Genomic DNA, 18,298 nt, shown 5'->3' on the forward strand with positions numbered 1-18,298 from the left:
TACTCTCCAATACAAAAAATATATATCCACTAAAGAGAGACCTGTGTGATGATGTATATGGCAGATGTAGTCGTAATTGCTAAACATTGGAAATAATGCAAATACTTATCAACTGCTTAATAGATTAGGTAAACAAATTGTGGCATATGTATACAATGAGAATCCCTCCAGCAACAAAAAGAAATGAACTACTGATATGTGCAACAACTTGGATTATCTCAAAATGATTATGCTAAGAGAAAGAAGCTACATAATACATGATTCTATTTGTATGATATTATGAAAACTTTAAAGCTAAAGGCACAGAAATCAGATTACTGGTTGCCAGGAGCTGAGAATGGCTAAAGAGAATTGACTACAAAGGAGAAAAAGAGAAATTTGGGGCTTAATGGAAATACTCAGTAACGTGACTTTCTGGTGGTTACAAAACTGTTAGCATTTATCCAAATTTGTGAAACTGGACACTAAATGTGGAGAACTTAAAATGAAATCTATGGAATATTCAATTCACACGCACACACACACATAGCAGTAAAGGAAGAACAGAGAAACAGATAAGATAAATAGAAAAGAAAAATTAAAATGGCAGATTTAAATCCCAGTGTTTTATCAATAATCATATTAAATTTAAATGAACTAAACATCCATTTAATCCATTCTTTTGAATGGATTAAAAATCAGATCCCAACTCTACACTGAATATGAAGAAACACATTTTAAACATAAAGGCACATACAAGTTGAACATAAGAGGATGGGAAAGAATATCTGTGTAAATACTAAGCTTGAGAAGGCTGGCATGGATATTTATAATTGAAAAGTAATTTCTAGAGAACTCATAAAAATGTTCACCACATTTTTACAAATGTGACCTTTAAATACATACTAGGCTGGGAGAGTATGAAGCAGTATTTCAAGAGTTTCAGGCAAATAAATAAATAAATTCTAGATTCCTTACTTTTCTATCCTATCCTACTGTTGTGTCCGGTCAAACAGATTCCAACTCATAAACCACTGCAATCCAGTTGATTATGACTCATAGCAACCCTATAGAACATATTAGAAGTTCCCCAGAGCAGCCAAGAATTACAGCTAGAAAGTAGAGGAGAAGTTATGAAAAGAACACATTCCTTTTTCTGTTCACTGATTTTCAATAGCATGAAAAGGGAAATTTTGAATTTCTCAATTAAGATGGCGTATAACTTAAAGTGATGATAGGATTTTTGTATGGACTAAGAGTAAACAGAAAAGTTATTGAACTCTCTGAATTTCATTTTGAGCACTGAAAAATTAAAAAGAAATAGAATCCCTTTTATAATTATACCCATGGAGCCTCAGTATTCAAGTTCTGGTTTCATTTGTTGTGATTCTTTTTGTAATCATACACCAGAGGACCCAGTACATTGTCAGTTACAAGGAGCTAAGATTCACAGGAGAGTGGGCTTTAACATCAGACAAATTGATTTGCATTCCTGGCCTGATCTGACTCTGTGAGAGTTTTGCCAATTTACCTTCCTTCCATTTGCCTCTGCAAAATAGGGTAATAACTCAGTGTTTGGCAAATAAAGATTTGTTGTTGTTGTTGTTGTTTGCCGTCAAGTCGACCCCGACTCATAGCAACCCCTCCTTGGGTTTCCGAGGCAGTATCACTACGGAAGGATTTAGCATTTGCTAAAAGGAAACTATGATCATTATTAGTGGCTATTCTTTTCAGGAAAAGAGCAAGGAGGAGGACAGGTTATTTTACAAGCACAGTAAACGGATGATTCCTCATTCTGGAGACAGATGTAGAACTCAAGGACAAAGATATACATGCATTTCTTATTTCATTTGGAAACATTAACATCTTAACATTGTTCTTTCATAGGTAATAAAAAAGAGCTCAATACACTCATTTCACTGCCCCACTCCACCTCACTTCTCCCTCCAGCAGTCAACCCTACAATCCAAGGCAGCTATTATTATCTTTACCCCATGGAAGTCAGGTTCATATTTGTCATATGCACTTATCTTGGTAGTAACATACAGATGGATCTAGACTGGTCTTTCCAGCAGGGCTGCCCAGGCCATATTTAAACCTTCTGGATTTCTAGATGTCATGGTGAACTTAGACTGCAGCCCTGACTGCTGTAACTTTGAGGCTTGGCATGGATAGAGTGGTCCCTGTGCAGATAATCTATCCCCTGAGGTTCAACCTTCCTTTCTCCTTGCCTTCTCTCATGACTAGATGATTAGCTGCCCTTCAACAAATTATCTCTGTCTTAATTAAGGGTTATTATAATACTCAGAAGGATGCACTAAGAGAACAAGTAGTTACTTAAGCATTGATATCTAGGTCTTATACTAAACACACCCATCACTTTCTATCATATCAAAGGTTTTGGGGTGGAATAGTACCTAAGATGCAGAATTAATCCATTTTTAAATGACTTAAATTGTGATCAATCTTTTTTAGCACCAGTGCCTAATGCACTTGAGTACTAACCAGAAGGCTGGAGGTTCAAACCCACCAGCCACTCCTCAGAAGGAAGGTTGGGCAAACTACTTCCGTAGTGATACAGCCTTAGAAACCCGAGGAGGGGTCTCTATGAGTCGAGTCTGACTCAGCACATAACAACAACAACAACTAAGCTCTTAGATACAATTAGTATGTACCTTCATTGAAAACACAGCTTTTGGAGCTTAACCCTAGTTATAGTTATGAATATAAAGTCTGTGAACAAGCTCCCCTTTCAGTTTTATATCTAGATTTGTAGTCCTTAAATGTGAGTTCCAGTTATGGAGAGTTTTAGTCCTTATCTAAAAAGTATAGGGGGTGGGACTCAGGAAACAACCCTTTAAAATCCACCCCTATCCTGTATTGGGAGCCCTGGTAGCGTAGTGCCTAAGGCTAAGGTTCAAACCCGCCAGACACTCCTTGGAAGGAAGATTGGGCAATCTACTTCCATAGTGATACCACATTGGAAACCCAAGGAGGGGTCGCTATGAGTTGGGTTTGACTCAATGGCACATAACAAACAACATCCTATATTTCTGGACCTATTTTGAACGTATAATGTTTAACCTTAATAATCCTTCTATCACAATGAACCAGCAAGCCCCTGACACAAAGACATGTAATGAATTTCAGAGGAGTGTAAAGATGTATAATTGTTGTTGTGTCCAGTCAAACAGATTCCTACTCATAACCCACTGCAATCCAGTTGATTATGACTCATAGTAACCCTATAGAACAGATTCCATAGGGTTTCCAAGGCTGTAAATCTTGACAAAGGCAGACTGCCCCATCTTTCTTCCATGATGGGGCTGGTGGGTTTGAACTGCCAACGTTTGGTTAGCAGATGAATGCTTTAACCACTGCACCACCAGAACCCCTTCGACTCCCAACAACCCAATAAACTGCGGCATAGGGTTTCCTAGGTTGTAATCTTTACAGGAGCAGAATGCCTTGGCTTTTCTCCTGAGGAGATGCTGGTGGGTTCAAAACACCAACATTTGGGTTAGCAGCCCAGAGCCTAACCATTGCACCACATAGCGAGAGGGACAGAAGTGCCTCCTTATAAACAGTGATACATATGCGCATCTAGTCCAGCCAAGATAGGTAATTGGAAACGAGATTAAGAAATGATCTGCTCCTGCCTCTTCCCTGGAGCACAGGCCTGGGAGTCGAGCAGCCATACATGTTTCTGAATAAACCCAGACTCAATCTATTCTAATGCCCCAATCTATGTCTTCCTGAATGCTGAAATCTTGGCTCTGTGCAGCAAGGATGTTAAATGAGGAGGATATCTTTCTTACTTATATTATCTCCATCCAAGATTTAGTGTTAGAAAATGACCCCACTAATTAAGCTATTTCTAAACTTAATTTCAGCAAATACATAAAGTACATTTCATTGAAGGCAGTCCTATGTTGTCCAAGTACAACTTGGATCAACACTACTAGAATACTTTCATTAGTAGTATTGTAGCCTCACAATAATCCTGGGAAAGAAATAAGATAAGAAGCCTGTTTTCATCTTAGGCAGCTGCTCAGCTACAGGGTCATTAAGGAATTTACTTAACATCATAGAAGTAAGACTGGACTCCAGCTCCCCTACGTCTCAAACAATGTCAGCCTCTGTAACTGCCTTTTTAAAATAACACATAATCTGGTCATTAAAGTAGTAATACTTTGCCAAGGGTCTATGTATATCTGTGTGGGGCAGAGGAGGGGGATGGTAGAAGGGGAACAGTGTGGAGAGCAACGGGCAAGTTGTATAGGACAGACAACATGTAGGAAACAAATGTAGATTCTAGGTGCATTGGCCGGAGTCAGGGTTCAGGAAACATGGCAGGTCACAGCAAATATAAACCTGTTGCCATAGATTTGATTTTGATTCAGAGTGACCTGATAGTGGGTATGAATTCCAATCTACCAATTCCACTTGCATGGAGTATAACTTTATTTTCTGTAATTTTATTGCAGATACTGATCATTCATTAGGCCAGGCCAGCAGTAAATTATGGGCATTCTTTGGCTTCTTATTCCCCAAAGTTCATTCCAAACATCTGGAATCTTCAGCAAAACAAAAACATGGGGGTTACAGGACCCGACCATTTTGTTTCTGTTCTTTTCAGTTACTGCTGAGGCATTGCGTGCTTAACCAGCATGGCTCTTTCATGAATGAAATATCTACAGTTATTCTCAATGTGGGGTGAATTTGCCCCATGGGGGGACATTTGGCAATGCCTAGAGACATTTGTGGTCGTCACTCTGGGGGATGGTGTTGCATCTAGTGGATAGAAGCTAAGGATGATGCTAAATATTCTCCAGTGTGTTGGACAGACTCCTAATATAAAATTAATCTGACCTAAAATGTCAATAGTGCCAAGACTGAGAAACTTTGTTCTGAAACTTGCTATGTTCTGCCATGGGCACAGAAATATTTGCAGAGGCTGTGACCTAATATTGGAAGCCCTGGTGGCATAGTGCCTAAGGCATTTGACTGCTAACCAGAAGGCTGGAGGTTCAAACCTACCAGCCACTCCTCAGAAGGAAGGTTGGGCAATCTACTTCTGTAGTGATACCATCTCAGAAATCCAAAGAGGTGTCACTATGAGTCAGATCCCACTCCACTGCAGTGAGTTTGGTTTTTGGTTTTGGTGGCCTAATATTTGGGTTAGCACTTGCTTGGCCACTTGGCAGAAATTCCACCCAGTAATGTGTATATTGCTATTCTAATGGGTCCTGAGACCTCTTTGCCCTTACCTTAGAGCAAAAGGAACTTTCTTTATCCTAATCTTGGGAGAACTGGTCTCTCTTTCTTAACTCAATCCCCTCTTTAACAAAACTTCTCCTCTTCCTAACTCTTCTGCAAATCTTCTGTTTCTCCTATGAATTTTGGAAATTGACAACAAAAAGACTCATGGAACATTTCTGTTTATCTCTGCCACATACTGCCCCTAAGTCTGAATAAAGAAACTAAAAGGAGAAAACCTATTAATATTACAAAATTATTTGATAGGAATTGTTTTTCTCTTCTTCCCATGTGACATTTCAGGTACTCCAGTGACTTCTTCCACTCTTAACAAAAATTCTCAAGTCAGAAATTAGAATTTTCAGTTCCATGATAAGATTTAAGAGTTGAAATTGATTTAAAGTTAAAACTTCCCCAATCTTTAAGCGTGCTCTCTCTCTCCCCGCCCCCCCCTTTTTTTTCTTTTGGTATATGTTTCACATTAAAGGAGATTTAAGATGTTTCAGGATGGTGCTATTTTTTAATTTTTCCATATTGGAACAAAACTTCAGCTGCTTCTTTAAAGAGGAAAAACATATCTTCAGTCTGTGTTTGGAATTTGTTTCAAAAATTGGCAAGTGTTTCTGAAGGTTTTTTTTTTTCCAGTTTGAAAGAGGTTTATTTGTGCTGCACACTATTTCTTCATTGTGAACATACATGTGATACTCTGTATTACAAGTATTATGTGGAATTATATCCAAAATAATATAGACATGACCAACAAGTGCCTCTGAAGTTACTAAAGTTTCTGAAGGTTTTGATTCAACTTGTCAGATGCTGTCATCACGGCATCTAAGGCAGATTAAGTACATAACCTCCATCAGTAAGGCCTTTCCAAAGCTTCTTACTCCTATTGATCTGGCCTAGGTTTTCTCTAAGAATTCTTCTGTGTGTTATATCTTCCATTTCTGACTCTCTGGCTCTTGGTGTCTCACTCCTGTGACCCTTGCTACTTAGAGATCTCAGATCCAGAAATTGTCTTGCAGATATCGTCTCTCTATGTATCCTTCAACAGTCTTCTTTGTTTCCCCAGCTTTCCTCATTTCTTACTTCATCTTTTCAAATATTTCAAAGGTCCCAATAAATCTAAATCTCAAAGAGGTCTTGCTTTAACCCTAAAAATTAGATCCTCTCTGTCCAAGAACAGGGGTGAGAGGTCAGATCTTCCAATGATTAAAGAACACTCCATATGCTGAGATAAAAATGTCCAACACAGCACAGCACAGATGACACTTTCCTTCTCCATAGCTCTTTTCAGGGGTTCCTTTTTTGTCTACAAGGAGCACTGGTGGTACAGTGGTTAAAGCATTCAGCTGCTAACCAAAAGGTTGATGATTCAAACCTACCACCCACACTGCAGGTGAAAAATGGGGGCAGTTTGCTTCCAGAAAGATTTGCAGCCTACACTGATGTGGCCTCATTAACATCAAGAAAACCCTATTTCCAGTCCATCCTGGAGTGTTCATGTTGAAATCTCCTGGGTAACTCATGCCTCTTCTTCTTTTCCAAGACTGGTTTCCCGGGACTGTGGCTTGCAGGGTCCACCATGGGGCCAGAGCAGATATTGGAAGGACAGACGCAGGTTGCAGAAAATCCTCACTCTGAGTACGGTCTCACGGACAACATCGAGGACCTCAGATGAATGCACAGCTAGAAGGGTGGCTTTCATAAGTGCAGTCTACAAAAAGACCTGCCAGAGCCATTATTGCACCCCATGCAGGATATACATACTGTGGGTCTTGTGCTGCCCATGCTTACAAACAAGTGGATCCATCTATTACCCAGAGAATTTTCATCCTTGGGCCTTCTCATCATGTGCCCCTCTCTCAATGTGCACTTTCCAGTGTGGATATATATAGAACACCTCTGTATGACCTTCATATTGACCAAAAGATTTACTGAGAACTGTGGAAAACAGGAATGTTTGAATGCATGTCTCTGCAGACAGATGAAGATGAACACAGTATTGAAATGCATTTGCCCAATACAGCTAAAGCCATGGAAAGCCATAAGGATGAGTTTACCATTATTCATGTACAGGATGGAGCTCTGAGTGAGTCAAAAGAACAGGAATTTGGAAAACTCTTCAGTAAATATCTAGCAGATCCTAGTAATCTCTTTGTGGTTTCTTCTGATTTCTACCATTAGGGTCAAAGTTTCCATTACAGTTACCGTGATGAATCCCAGGGGGAGATTTATAGATCCATTGAACATCTAGATAAAATGGGCATGAGTATTATAGAACAATTAGACCCTGTATCTTTTAGCAATTACTTAAAGAAATGCCATAATACAATATGTGGAAGACATCCCATTGAGGTGTTATTAAATGCTATCACAGAGCTCCAGAAGAATGGAACGAATATGAGCTTTTCATTTTTGAATTATGCCCAGTCAAGCCAGTGTAGAAGCTGGCAAGACAATTCAGTGAGTTATACAGCTGGAGCACTCACGGTCCACTGAAGCTTGAATACTCAGGGATGCCACCTGCACATACCCATACTCTGTCTGGGGTCTCAGCCTAACCATTATAAAGATACTGTTCCTGGTTTTGGGGGATTTTGAAACCTCAAACTAATAGAACTTTTCCTCTCTTGTTTTCTAGTAGGTGTAGTCCTTCCTTAATTTCAATTCATTAAAAAAATGCTTTATTTTTTAGGGCAGTGGAAGGAAGGCTGGCATCAAAATATTTTGGTCAAAAAAAGACAATGTAATGGCCCAATTATGGCAGGCAATTTTTTGAAAGTAACTTGTAAAGCATTTACCATATCCTAAATTTGCACTCTTTGCACACTTGTGCACATAAATTCTGCTTTCAGAATAGTTTTGCAGATTGTACACAACAAACAAAAAAGGGTGGAAGCTTTTTAATAAAGAAATTGCATTTATAAATGATCTGTATTAGAATATAATAAATCTCCAGTTATAGTCAATTACTACCCATGTTGTACAAGAGATACCTTCTATTTTAGTTGCTAATAAAGGGTTACACAACTCAAAATAGTCTGATTTAAACTTATTGCTCTGTGGTATATATGAAATATATATATTTTTTAATTACTCACATCTCAGAATATTTATGTTAAAAATGGTAACCCTCAGCTCTTATGTAAAAATATTTTAGGATATATTTTATATTTTACATATTTATGTGATTTTTTTAAATCACAGAAATTGGTATCATACTTTTAAAGTTAGCATTTAAAATTACATAGTGTTCCTTTTATGTGTGACATTCCTTGTGTCAATTACTATATTGTAATAGAATATAAATTCAAGATTGGAAATTGGTGGAAGAACATAGATGCACTTCTTCACTTTAAAAGATCATGCTTGATAGGCAGTAGTCTGCAAATGAGGAAACATTGAAGAGTGTTCTTAGTGTTTTTCAGTTCATTGCAGACCATGCACTGCTATGCTTTTCAGTGTTTTTTGCAGTTTAACTCTTTTACATGAATGTTTAGCAAGAAATCATTAACAATCACAACAAAACCCACTGGATTTTCTTATAGTTCAGCAATTTTTCTTTTTTTCTTGTTTAAAGATTTGTGGTGCAGCTCTTCCAACTAAAATAATGGTATGGTGTTGTATTACTTCCTTTGGCATAGACCAGTTCTATTCATTTTGGCAAAAATCTGTAATTCTTTTTGTTAATTATTTGACCATGATGCATGTACCAGAGTATAACTGTTTTAACCTACACTGGGTATCTATGTTACATCAGTGAGCATTTATATCTTCAGCGATATGCCAGAATAGCACAACTTTTAGATGATGCCTTGCACCAATTTTATTTTAAAATTTGCCTTTTTTATTTTTAAATACCAATTTTTTATACTCAGAAAAAGAAAAGAAAACCCTATTTCCAGAGGAACACAAGAGTTAAAGGCAACACAGGTGAATATTATTACATACACGATCTCCGCAATAACAGTAATAACAATAATGGATGAGTGGATACATAGATACACAGCGGTAGGAAGGCAAATGGGATTATACTCACAAATATATATGGGTTTGACAGAGGCTATGCATTTATATGTGCTGCAAATATATCCATGAATGTAGTAGAACATCCAGGGGACAAAGTTATGAAAATGTCTTAATCAGAACCAAATACCGTGAGGGATGTGGAGGCTCAGGATCATAGTTTTGGGTGACATTAAGGTCAATTAGCATAACATAGTCCACAAAGACAATGTTCTATATTGAGTAGTGACTGGGGTATTAAAAGCTTTTGAACAGTCACCTAAGGTGCAACTATTGGTCTCTCCCTGTTGGAAGCAAAGAAGAGTGAAGAAAATCAAAGACACAAGAACAATTAGTCCAAAAGACTAAAGGAGCACATGAACCCCAGCCTCCATGACCATGAAACCAGAAGAATTAGATGGTGTTTTACTACCTCTGCTGACAGTTCTGAAAGAGATCACAATAAGAGGTCCTGGATAGATTGGGGGAGAATGTGGAACAAAACTCAGAATCATAAAAAAGATCAGGCTTACAGGTAGAACTCCTGAGGCTATGGGACTTAGACACCCGTCAAGCTAGGAACTGAAATTAACCCCTGTGACTCAACTGTCAGCCAAATGATAGGCCTATAAGGGAACAGTAATATCAGGAGGGTACCCACTCAGTAGAACAATCAAGCATATCAGATCAAGAGAACAGCATTTGCCCAGGGATAGAGCTAGGAAAGTGGAAGGAGAGGATGGGAAGGGGTGGGCCCAAGGAGGAAAGGGGAAGAATGCTGTCACAGTGTGGGGATTGCAGTAAATGTCACAAAACACAATGTGCATGAATTGTTCAATGGAAAACCAATTTGCTCTGTAAACCTTCACCCCAATCACAAAAAAAAAAAAAAAAAAAAAAACCTGGGGGAAAATAAGGACAACAACAACAACAACAAAAACTAATAAGTATATTACAATTTAAAAAATAAAAAGGAAAAAGAAAACCCTATTCCCACCAGGGATCCAAATGATTCCATATTAATGACCTGGAAAATGTTGGTGTTCTGGACTGCTGCTGATAGTGGATACTGGAGTGTGGAGCAACATTTTGACTCCTGAACAAACATAATATAAAACACTTGAAATGTGAGAGGGGAATTAGCTCAAGTGGTAGAGCGCTCGCTTAGCATGTGAGAGGTAGTGGGATCGATGCCCACATTCTCCAGGTTTTACACTTTGGACATCGACCTATTGGAGAAAATACTGAACCTTTTGAAAATAGTTGTCCAAGTGTGTGCTTTTTCCATTTTATTACCTACAGGCACTGGCAGTATATCGATCTACTGTTTGATCATTTATTTTCTGTTTGTTCAAAGGAGCTGTGATCTCAACAGGGTAAGGCACATCCAATTCCTATTTTTCTTCCTTTTTGGTCTGTGGCTTGGTCCTAAACGCAATCACATCCTGGAAAATACAAGGCAGAGAGGTGGAAATAAAGCCGCAGATTCCTGCATATCAGTCTCATGATAGGAAGTCCTGAGTTCAAGTGTAAAGTCATTCATTCATCTATACCTCTGACAAATATTTCTTGAGAACTTACCTTGTGTCAGGGACTGTTCTGGGAGCAAGGATCTCAAGAATGAATAAAACACAAATATCCCCACCCTGGTAGCCCTACAACCTAATTCATAGCAGGGAGAGAAATACACTTCTTGTACAACCCTCCCCCCACCAACTTGCTAGTTAAAAAAACAAACAAACTAACACCTCACTCATAACAACCCCTCCTTGGGTTTCCGAGGCTGGTATATCTACAGAAATAGATTGCCCAATCTTCCTTCCAAGAGTGGCTGGTGGGTTTGAACTACCATCTTTCTGGTTAACAGTCAAGTGCTTTAGGCACTACACCACCAGAGCACCCTCAAAGCAGAGGTAGAAGAGAAAGTTCTTCTATTTCCTTGAGATGGTAAGGAAGATAAGGATAAATTTAGCATGTAGTTTTTTTGGGGAATCTAAATCACTTTATTCCTTCATTTTATTCAGACCACTGGCAGCTTCAACAGACAACAAAATTTAGTGATTCTCAGCTGTAATAGAGCTAGTCTTCAAATTGTCACTTGCCAGGATTTGTTTGGTGCTTTTACTGTATTGCATTTTTTCTGTTGACTGTGATAAAAGGAAAACATACCCTCTCTGAGCATTGAACTCAGGACCTTCAGATCATGAGACTGATATGCAACAAATTGCCTCAAAAGTTCTTCTCCGTGAGAATGGCTCACAGTGGTACAGAGACATCTAATGGTATTATCCAAGAGACTGTCTAATGTACAATTTTTTAAAACTATAATCAGTGCTTTATAAAGTCACCTCATCTAAGCCAATGCCACCCCCCAAGAATTCCACATCCAGGAGCTGTGGAATCCATGCCAGGTGATAGAACTATATGGGCTGTGAAGCCAGGGACAATTGTGTTTGCCTTTTTACTTTTATGTTCCAATGATCTGGATCTTACCTCCTCTGAGATCTCAATGGCTTCCAATATCACAGCCAGTCCAAACTTCCTCCCTTACTCTCTGTCTCCACTTGCATCTATGACTAGTGACATTCCCTTTCTAAACATCTTAAACTGAGTTTATAATACTATGCTCCATGTTTGTTATTTACTTTTTTTCAGGATTATGTGTCATTGATTCTACTAAGAGATTTATTCAGACTATTTCATTTAACCCAATTGATTTTGTTAATACAACTATGCATCATAATCTGCACCTTACCAATTAAGGGGAGGTTGAGGGAGTGTTGAGTATGGCCTTGGGCAGGGGTCTATCACTTAGTTCAGTCTCAAAGTCTATGGAATGTTGTTTGGGATCAGAGTCACACATTCACAGCTCTGAGGTGCATCCTGGCATTCAAACAACTTTATCCTCTACAATCTCAGAGGTCCTATCTGTTACTTGGGGCTCCCCTTTTCAGTCCCCTATCCAGGACTTTGGGGCTTTATTTCCACCTCTCTGCCTTGTATTTTCCAGGATGTGATTGCATTTAGGACCAAGCCACAGACCAAAAAGGAAGAAAAATAGGAATTGGATGTGCCTCACCCTGTTGAGATCACAGCTCCTGTGAACAAACAGAAAACAAATGATCAAACAGTAGATCGATATACTGCCAGTGCCTGTAGGTAATAAAACGGAAAAAGCACGCACTTGGACAACTATTTTCAAAAGGTTCAGTGTTTTCTCCAATAGGTCCATGTCCAAAGTGTAAAACCTGGAGAATGTGGGCATCGATCCCACTACCTCTCACATGCTAAGCGAGCGCTCTACCACTTGAGCTAATTCCCCTCACATTTCAAGTGTTTTATATTATGTTTGTTCAGAGTCAAAATGTTGCTCCACACTCCAGTATCCGCTCTCAGTAGCAGTCCAGAACACCAACATTTTCCAGGTCATTAATATGGAATCATTTGGATCCCTGGTGGCGCAGTGGTAAAGCTCTCGGCTGCTAATCGAAATGTGGCGGTTAGAACCCATCAGCAGCTCCACTGGACAAAGATAAGGCAGTCTGCTTCTGTAAAGCTTTCTGCCTAGGAAACCCTATGGGGGCAGGTCTACTGTGTCCTACAGGGTCTCTATGTGTTGAAGTCAACTCTAAGGCAATGGGTTTGATTTCGGGTTTAACGTGGAACCAGGACTCGACCAAGGGCTAGACATCTCCGAGATGGCCTAGGGCAGGAGCGTGACTGCTCATTCGGTTATGCCGGGAGGAAGAAGAAAAGGTAAGTCGGGAAAAGGTTGCGGTGGCAAAGCTCAGGGGTCGCCAAAATTTTACGTTTCTGATTTTCGAGAAGAGAGGGCGTTCCAGCTGGAGAGGACCGACCCAGAATGGTCTGGCTACTTAGCACCAGAGACTTTTCTACGGAAAATAGCCTCTATGGCGGCAATAAATGGAGTTCTGGTGGCGTAGTGCCTAAGGCGTTTGACTGGTTGGTGGTTCAAACCCAACAGCCGCTCCGCGAAAGGAAGGTTAGGCAGTCTACTTCCGTAAAGATTTACCTCCTCGGAACCCCAAAGGGGTCGCAATTGTTTTTATTTATTTATTTATTTATTGTACTCTAGGTCCAAGTTTACAGAGCAGGGTTCGTTTGGCATTTAACATTTCGTGTACATTTAGTTTCACTTCCCGTTTACCATCCCCAACCCTAACTCAGTCTCCTCCCCTCCCTGCCCAGTACCGCCCCCTCTTCCTCCCCGCGCCCCACACCGTGCGCCTAAGAGTTATGCACTCCTGTGTGTCCTGCATTTCCTCCGTGCGAATGTTGCTTCTCTGGTGCTCCTTGGTCGATTGCTCCAAGGGATGCATTTCCACAGAGTATATGGCAACAATTAGTTTTAAATAGCTCCGCTGGAGATGGAATTGCTATGACCAATAGAAACTACTCAGTGGCGCCTCCCCTTCAAGCGGCACCCAGGTCAAGTGCCATACCTGACATACTTCAGACACTTCTCTGTATGTCACAGCTCTCCCAGGATGATCATCTGGCTCTTTAAAAAGCATGATTATCATTTGCTTCCTGCAGCTGTGGCCACCCTGGAGGCAGCAGTGAGGCGGCCTCTCCCTGATTCTGGAAAGCAAGGAGCACCAAGTATATTTCTGCTCGGTTTCCAAGAAGACCTTACACTTGTTAGGTGAGCGTGGTAACCACTACAATCCTGAAACTCGTCCCTTTGTGAGTTGTTTCCACCCCCCTTCTAATTTGAGAGATTTCTGTTCATTTCCTGCTAAGGTGTGTCATGTAGAAATCATATATATCCTCATCATATGAGAGAACAGCAAAAATCATAACAGAACAGAGCTATGGGGGTTATGAGGCAAGATCATATTGGACTGAAAGAATCAAGAATGGACCCTGAGAAATGCAGATGAGATGCACAGGGGGCAGAGAATAGGCTTGAGGTAGGAATTCATTTGTGAGGAGAACACCTGTTGTGTGTGTGTGTGTGTGTAAAAACTCATGGAGGGAATTAGTGATTGAAAAGCCTGGGCACTTGGAATTTTGTTGGGAGAACATGAGGAGGCTTAAGAATCTTTGAATAATTCTAGGCAAAGGAGATATACTTCTATCTCTGTCTGTCTGTCTATCAATCTGTCTGGTGGTGCAGTGGGTAAGGCAGTTGGCAGATGGTTGGTTAGTTCAAACTCACCAGTTGCTGAACTGGAGAAAGATAAGGCAATCTAAACCTATGTCTATAAAGATTCGGAGCCTATAAGTTGGAAATTGATTAGATAGCAATGGGTATATATAATCAAAGTAATTTTAGGAAATGGTCTTTTGCTTTAAATGTTAAAGTGGTTAGAAATAGTGACACTGAAGTTGGGAGAAAAGGAAAGAAGTTATAAAAATATATAATGTTTAAAATTTATCCTCATTTATCCTGTCATCTCCTGAGGTCAGCAGCATAAGTCTTTTTGCATCTCTAGCAACCAGTGTACTGCCTGCTCCAGAAATCCACAAATCCTCCTCCACAAATATTGTAGAATAAGTGAAAGGATAGATGAATGAGAGGAATGAGCAAGATCTAGAGAGGTTGTATAGGAAGACTCTACAGTATTTGCCAAGATACTGAGTAAAGAGATTTGAGGGAGAGGAGTACTTACTTGATAGTTTTGCACAAGGGTAGCTAGGAGACACAGAACAGACTCTGAATTCTTGTCTGATGAAATGAAGAATAAATTGATACCTTTATAAATACTTCTTAAATGAATAAATGAATGAGTATGAATGAGTTGGTGTGGAGAAAAATAGATGCCGAGACTGCACTAAATTAATGGAAGAATGCTTTTTTATTTTAAAAAAAAAAAAGATAAATTAAATTTTATTGTGATTTGGGTGAGAGTTTCCAGAGCCAATTCATTTTCCATATAGCAGTTCATACACATTTTGTCTCAGGACATTGACTGCAATTTCCCACAATGTAACAGCTCTCTTCCCACTTCCTCCCTGTGGTTACCTCTTCCCTGTGTCCTACTCTCCCATGTACTCTTGACCCCCGAGCTGTCTCCCTGTGTAAACACTGACCTTCTGTTCTCCCATGATTGATCACTCTAAGGAGTGTATCTACCTGATGTAAATGTTCACCCCATATGCCTATCTATCGTTTGGTTAGAAGCCAAACTCACTCACAGGAGTGAATTCAGTTCCAGACCTGAAGGGTAGCTATGGGCCATAGTCTCAGGGGTCTCATCAGGCTCTATCAGACCAGCAAACATTGTCTTTTTTTTTTTTTTTTTATGATTTTGAGTTTTGTTCCATATTATTCTCCCACTCTATCCAGGATCTCCTGCACTGACCCCCCTCCAAGTGGTTGACATTGTTAGCGGGCACCATCTAGTTCTGGTCTCATGGTCAAATAGGCTGAGGATCACATGGTCTACCAGTCCTTTGGACTAATTATTTCCATGCATCTTTGGTTTTCTTCCTTCTTCTTTGCTCTGGATGAGGAGAGACCCATCATTGCATCTAGATGGCTGCTTGCAAGCTTTTAAGTTCCCAGTAGCTACTCACCAAATAGGCTATAGGACAATGTTTTTGTGTAGTATGTTATTTCAATTGAGTACGATGTACCCTGTGCCCATGGTCCTGAGCCCACAGGTCCAACTACTCACTTCCTCCGGGTAGCTGGCTATGGCCAAGAAGGCACCATAACCTTGTCCTTTGTCAGATCTACTATACACCTGGACATTCTTATAGCACATACAATTATGCATGTAGAAGCATTGTGTGCTGACCCTATACATGGTCATGGGCACACTCCCCCTGCCTAAACCTACCTGATTGTTCAGCCTGTCCACCCATCTGTCCACCCTTAGATCAATGTTTGCCATCACTGACATTGCAGTACTGCAAATGCCAAAGGGTTCATCTTTGTTGTCTGTACCTCCCGTGTACCTCTCTATGTCTTTAAAGGAAGAGCTCGTTTAAAAAAAAAAAAAATTGATCTTATTTTCAGAGCAGTTTTAAATTTATAGAACCCCAACCAACCCAACTCACTGCCGTCGAGTCAATTCTGACTTATAGTGACCCCCTTTGGGTTTCCAAGGCAATAAATCTTTACTAAAGTAGATTGGCCATTCTTCCTTCTGCAGCTGATAGAATCGTAGCAGGAAACTTGCAGAGGCTTCCCATATACTACCTTCCCACCTCCAGTTTCTTCTATTATTAACATCTTGGACTAATGTGGTATGCTTGTTGCAGTTGATGAATCAATGTTGATACATTATTATTAACTAAAGCCTAAATTTGTGAAGGCAGCCCTGTTGTTGTTGTTGTTATGTGCCATCCAGTCGGCCCGACTCATAGCGACCCCTCCTTGGGTTTCCAAGGCAGTATCACTAAGGAAGTAGATTGCCCCATCTTCCTTCTGAGGAGTGGCTGGTGGGTTTGCACCGCCAGCCTTCTGATTAGCAGTCAAGTGCCTTAGGCACTATGCTACCAGATCTCCCTAGCATCCTTCATATATAATGCCTTCTGCACTGTCATGATAACCCACATAGTATTGCCTTGGGTCAAGGGACTCACTTCACAGCAAATGAAGTATGGCAATGGACCCATGCTCATAGAATTCACTGCTCTTACCATGTTCCCCATTATCCTGAAGGAGCTGGTTTGATAGAATGATAGAATGGCCTTCTGAAGACACAATTATGGTACCAGCTAGGTGGTAATACTTTTCAGGGTTGGGGCAATGTTCTCCAGGAGGCTGTATTTGTTCTAAACCAGCATCTAATATATGATGCTATTTCCTCAGGAGCCAGAATTAATGGGTCTAGGAACCAAGAGGTGAAATGGGGAGTAGCAAGACTCATTATCATCCCTAGGGACCCACTCACAAAATTTTTGCTTCCAGTCCCTGCAAGCCTATCCTCTGTGGGTCTGGGGGTCTTAGTCCCTGTGGTGGTTAAATTTGTATGTCAACTTGGTTGGGCCTGGTTGAGTGGCTAGGCAGCTGGTGGTAGTTATGCCCCCTGATGAGACTGGCAATCAACTCCACGGTGGGATTTACCACAAGCAGCTGAGTAGCTACCTTTAGGATGTGGTCTGCTTCCTGTATATAAGGAGAAGCCTTGGGGATAGTTTCTAGCATAAGGCATGCTTGGACCCTATGTGTAGCCATTTCGTTGCTCAGCAGACTGCCATGCTCTGCCAACCTTGGGACTTAAAATGGACTTGAATTAGTGGTCTGCCATGTGGTTTGGTAACATTGGGACTGTGCCATTGTATTTGTCAACTTTGGCCTTGTTAGCCTTAGCAGCCAGTAGCTGCCTGAGTGAAGAGATGCCTGTAGCTTCAGTGGGCCGAGAGCAAGAGGCAGAGCTGAAGCCCAAGGTCGAGGGGCTTTCACACAACCCCTAGAACCTAGCACTTTGAACTTGGACTTTTAGCCTCCTGAACTATAAGAGAATAAACTCCTGTTTATTAAGGCCATCCCATTTGTGGTTTATTCTTGTCAGAGCGGCACATGAAGCCTTGATGTCAAAGAAGTTGGGACAGCTTGAACCAGAACAGTCCGAAAGGGAGAAATGCTCCCATTTGGAGACAATACTGATTCCATTAAATTGGAAGTTAAGAATGCCACCAGGCCATTTTATTTTCCTCATGTCTCTGAATCAACAGGTAAAGAAGAGAGTTATTGTATTGTCTAGTGGGATTGATCCTGATTACCAAGGGGAATTGGATTGATATTACATAATGGAGGTAAAGAATATAAATCTGGAATATAGGAGAGTCCTTAGGGAGTCTCTTAATACTATTGAGACAGCCACTGGATAGCTTTAAGCTGACAGTGAAAGTTTTTGGGAACCATTCCTTATGAATATGCTAACAGTGATCTTTAATGTAGTGTCAGGAACTGCTTGAGCAACAGCTTCCCCTCCCTCCACAGCTAATGCAACAAGGGACTTCCTGCATGGGCCAGAACCAGCTAGAACCAGCTCAACAAGGATGTGCTATTGCAGAAACCCTCATTCTAGCCCTGGAGATGACCTAGAGACCTGTTCCCCATGAAAACTTCCCA

At 40.4% G+C, this 18,298-nt stretch overlaps 1 protein-coding gene and 2 non-coding genes across 3 annotated transcripts; 2 read left to right on the forward strand and 1 right to left on the reverse strand.

Moving 5' to 3' along the window:
• The first annotated feature begins 6,991 nt into the window (after positions 1 to 6,991).
• On the forward strand, positions 6,992 to 7,740 carry LOC103204683 (protein MEMO1-like). Its single transcript, XM_042782184.1, has 2 exons — positions 6,992 to 7,282; positions 7,426 to 7,740. The coding sequence occupies exons 1-2, from the start codon at positions 6,992 to 6,994 to the stop codon at positions 7,738 to 7,740; spliced, it is 606 nt and encodes a 201-aa protein (XP_042638118.1).
• A 2,639-nt stretch (positions 7,741 to 10,379) lies between these two features.
• On the forward strand, positions 10,380 to 10,452 carry TRNAA-AGC. The gene has a single exon. It is a non-coding gene; the product is annotated as a tRNA-Ala (tRNA).
• Positions 10,453 to 12,495: 2,043 nt separating this feature from the next.
• Positions 12,496 to 12,568, reverse strand: TRNAA-AGC. The gene has a single exon. It is a non-coding gene; the product is annotated as a tRNA-Ala (tRNA).
• Positions 12,569 to 18,298: the final 5,730 nt, after the last annotated feature.

This window comes from Orycteropus afer, unplaced genomic scaffold, assembly GCF_000298275.1.
Source record: "Orycteropus afer afer isolate SDZICR_OR568_19922 unplaced genomic scaffold, OryAfe1.0 scaffold00255, whole genome shotgun sequence".
NCBI lineage: Eukaryota > Metazoa > Chordata > Mammalia > Tubulidentata > Orycteropodidae > Orycteropus > Orycteropus afer.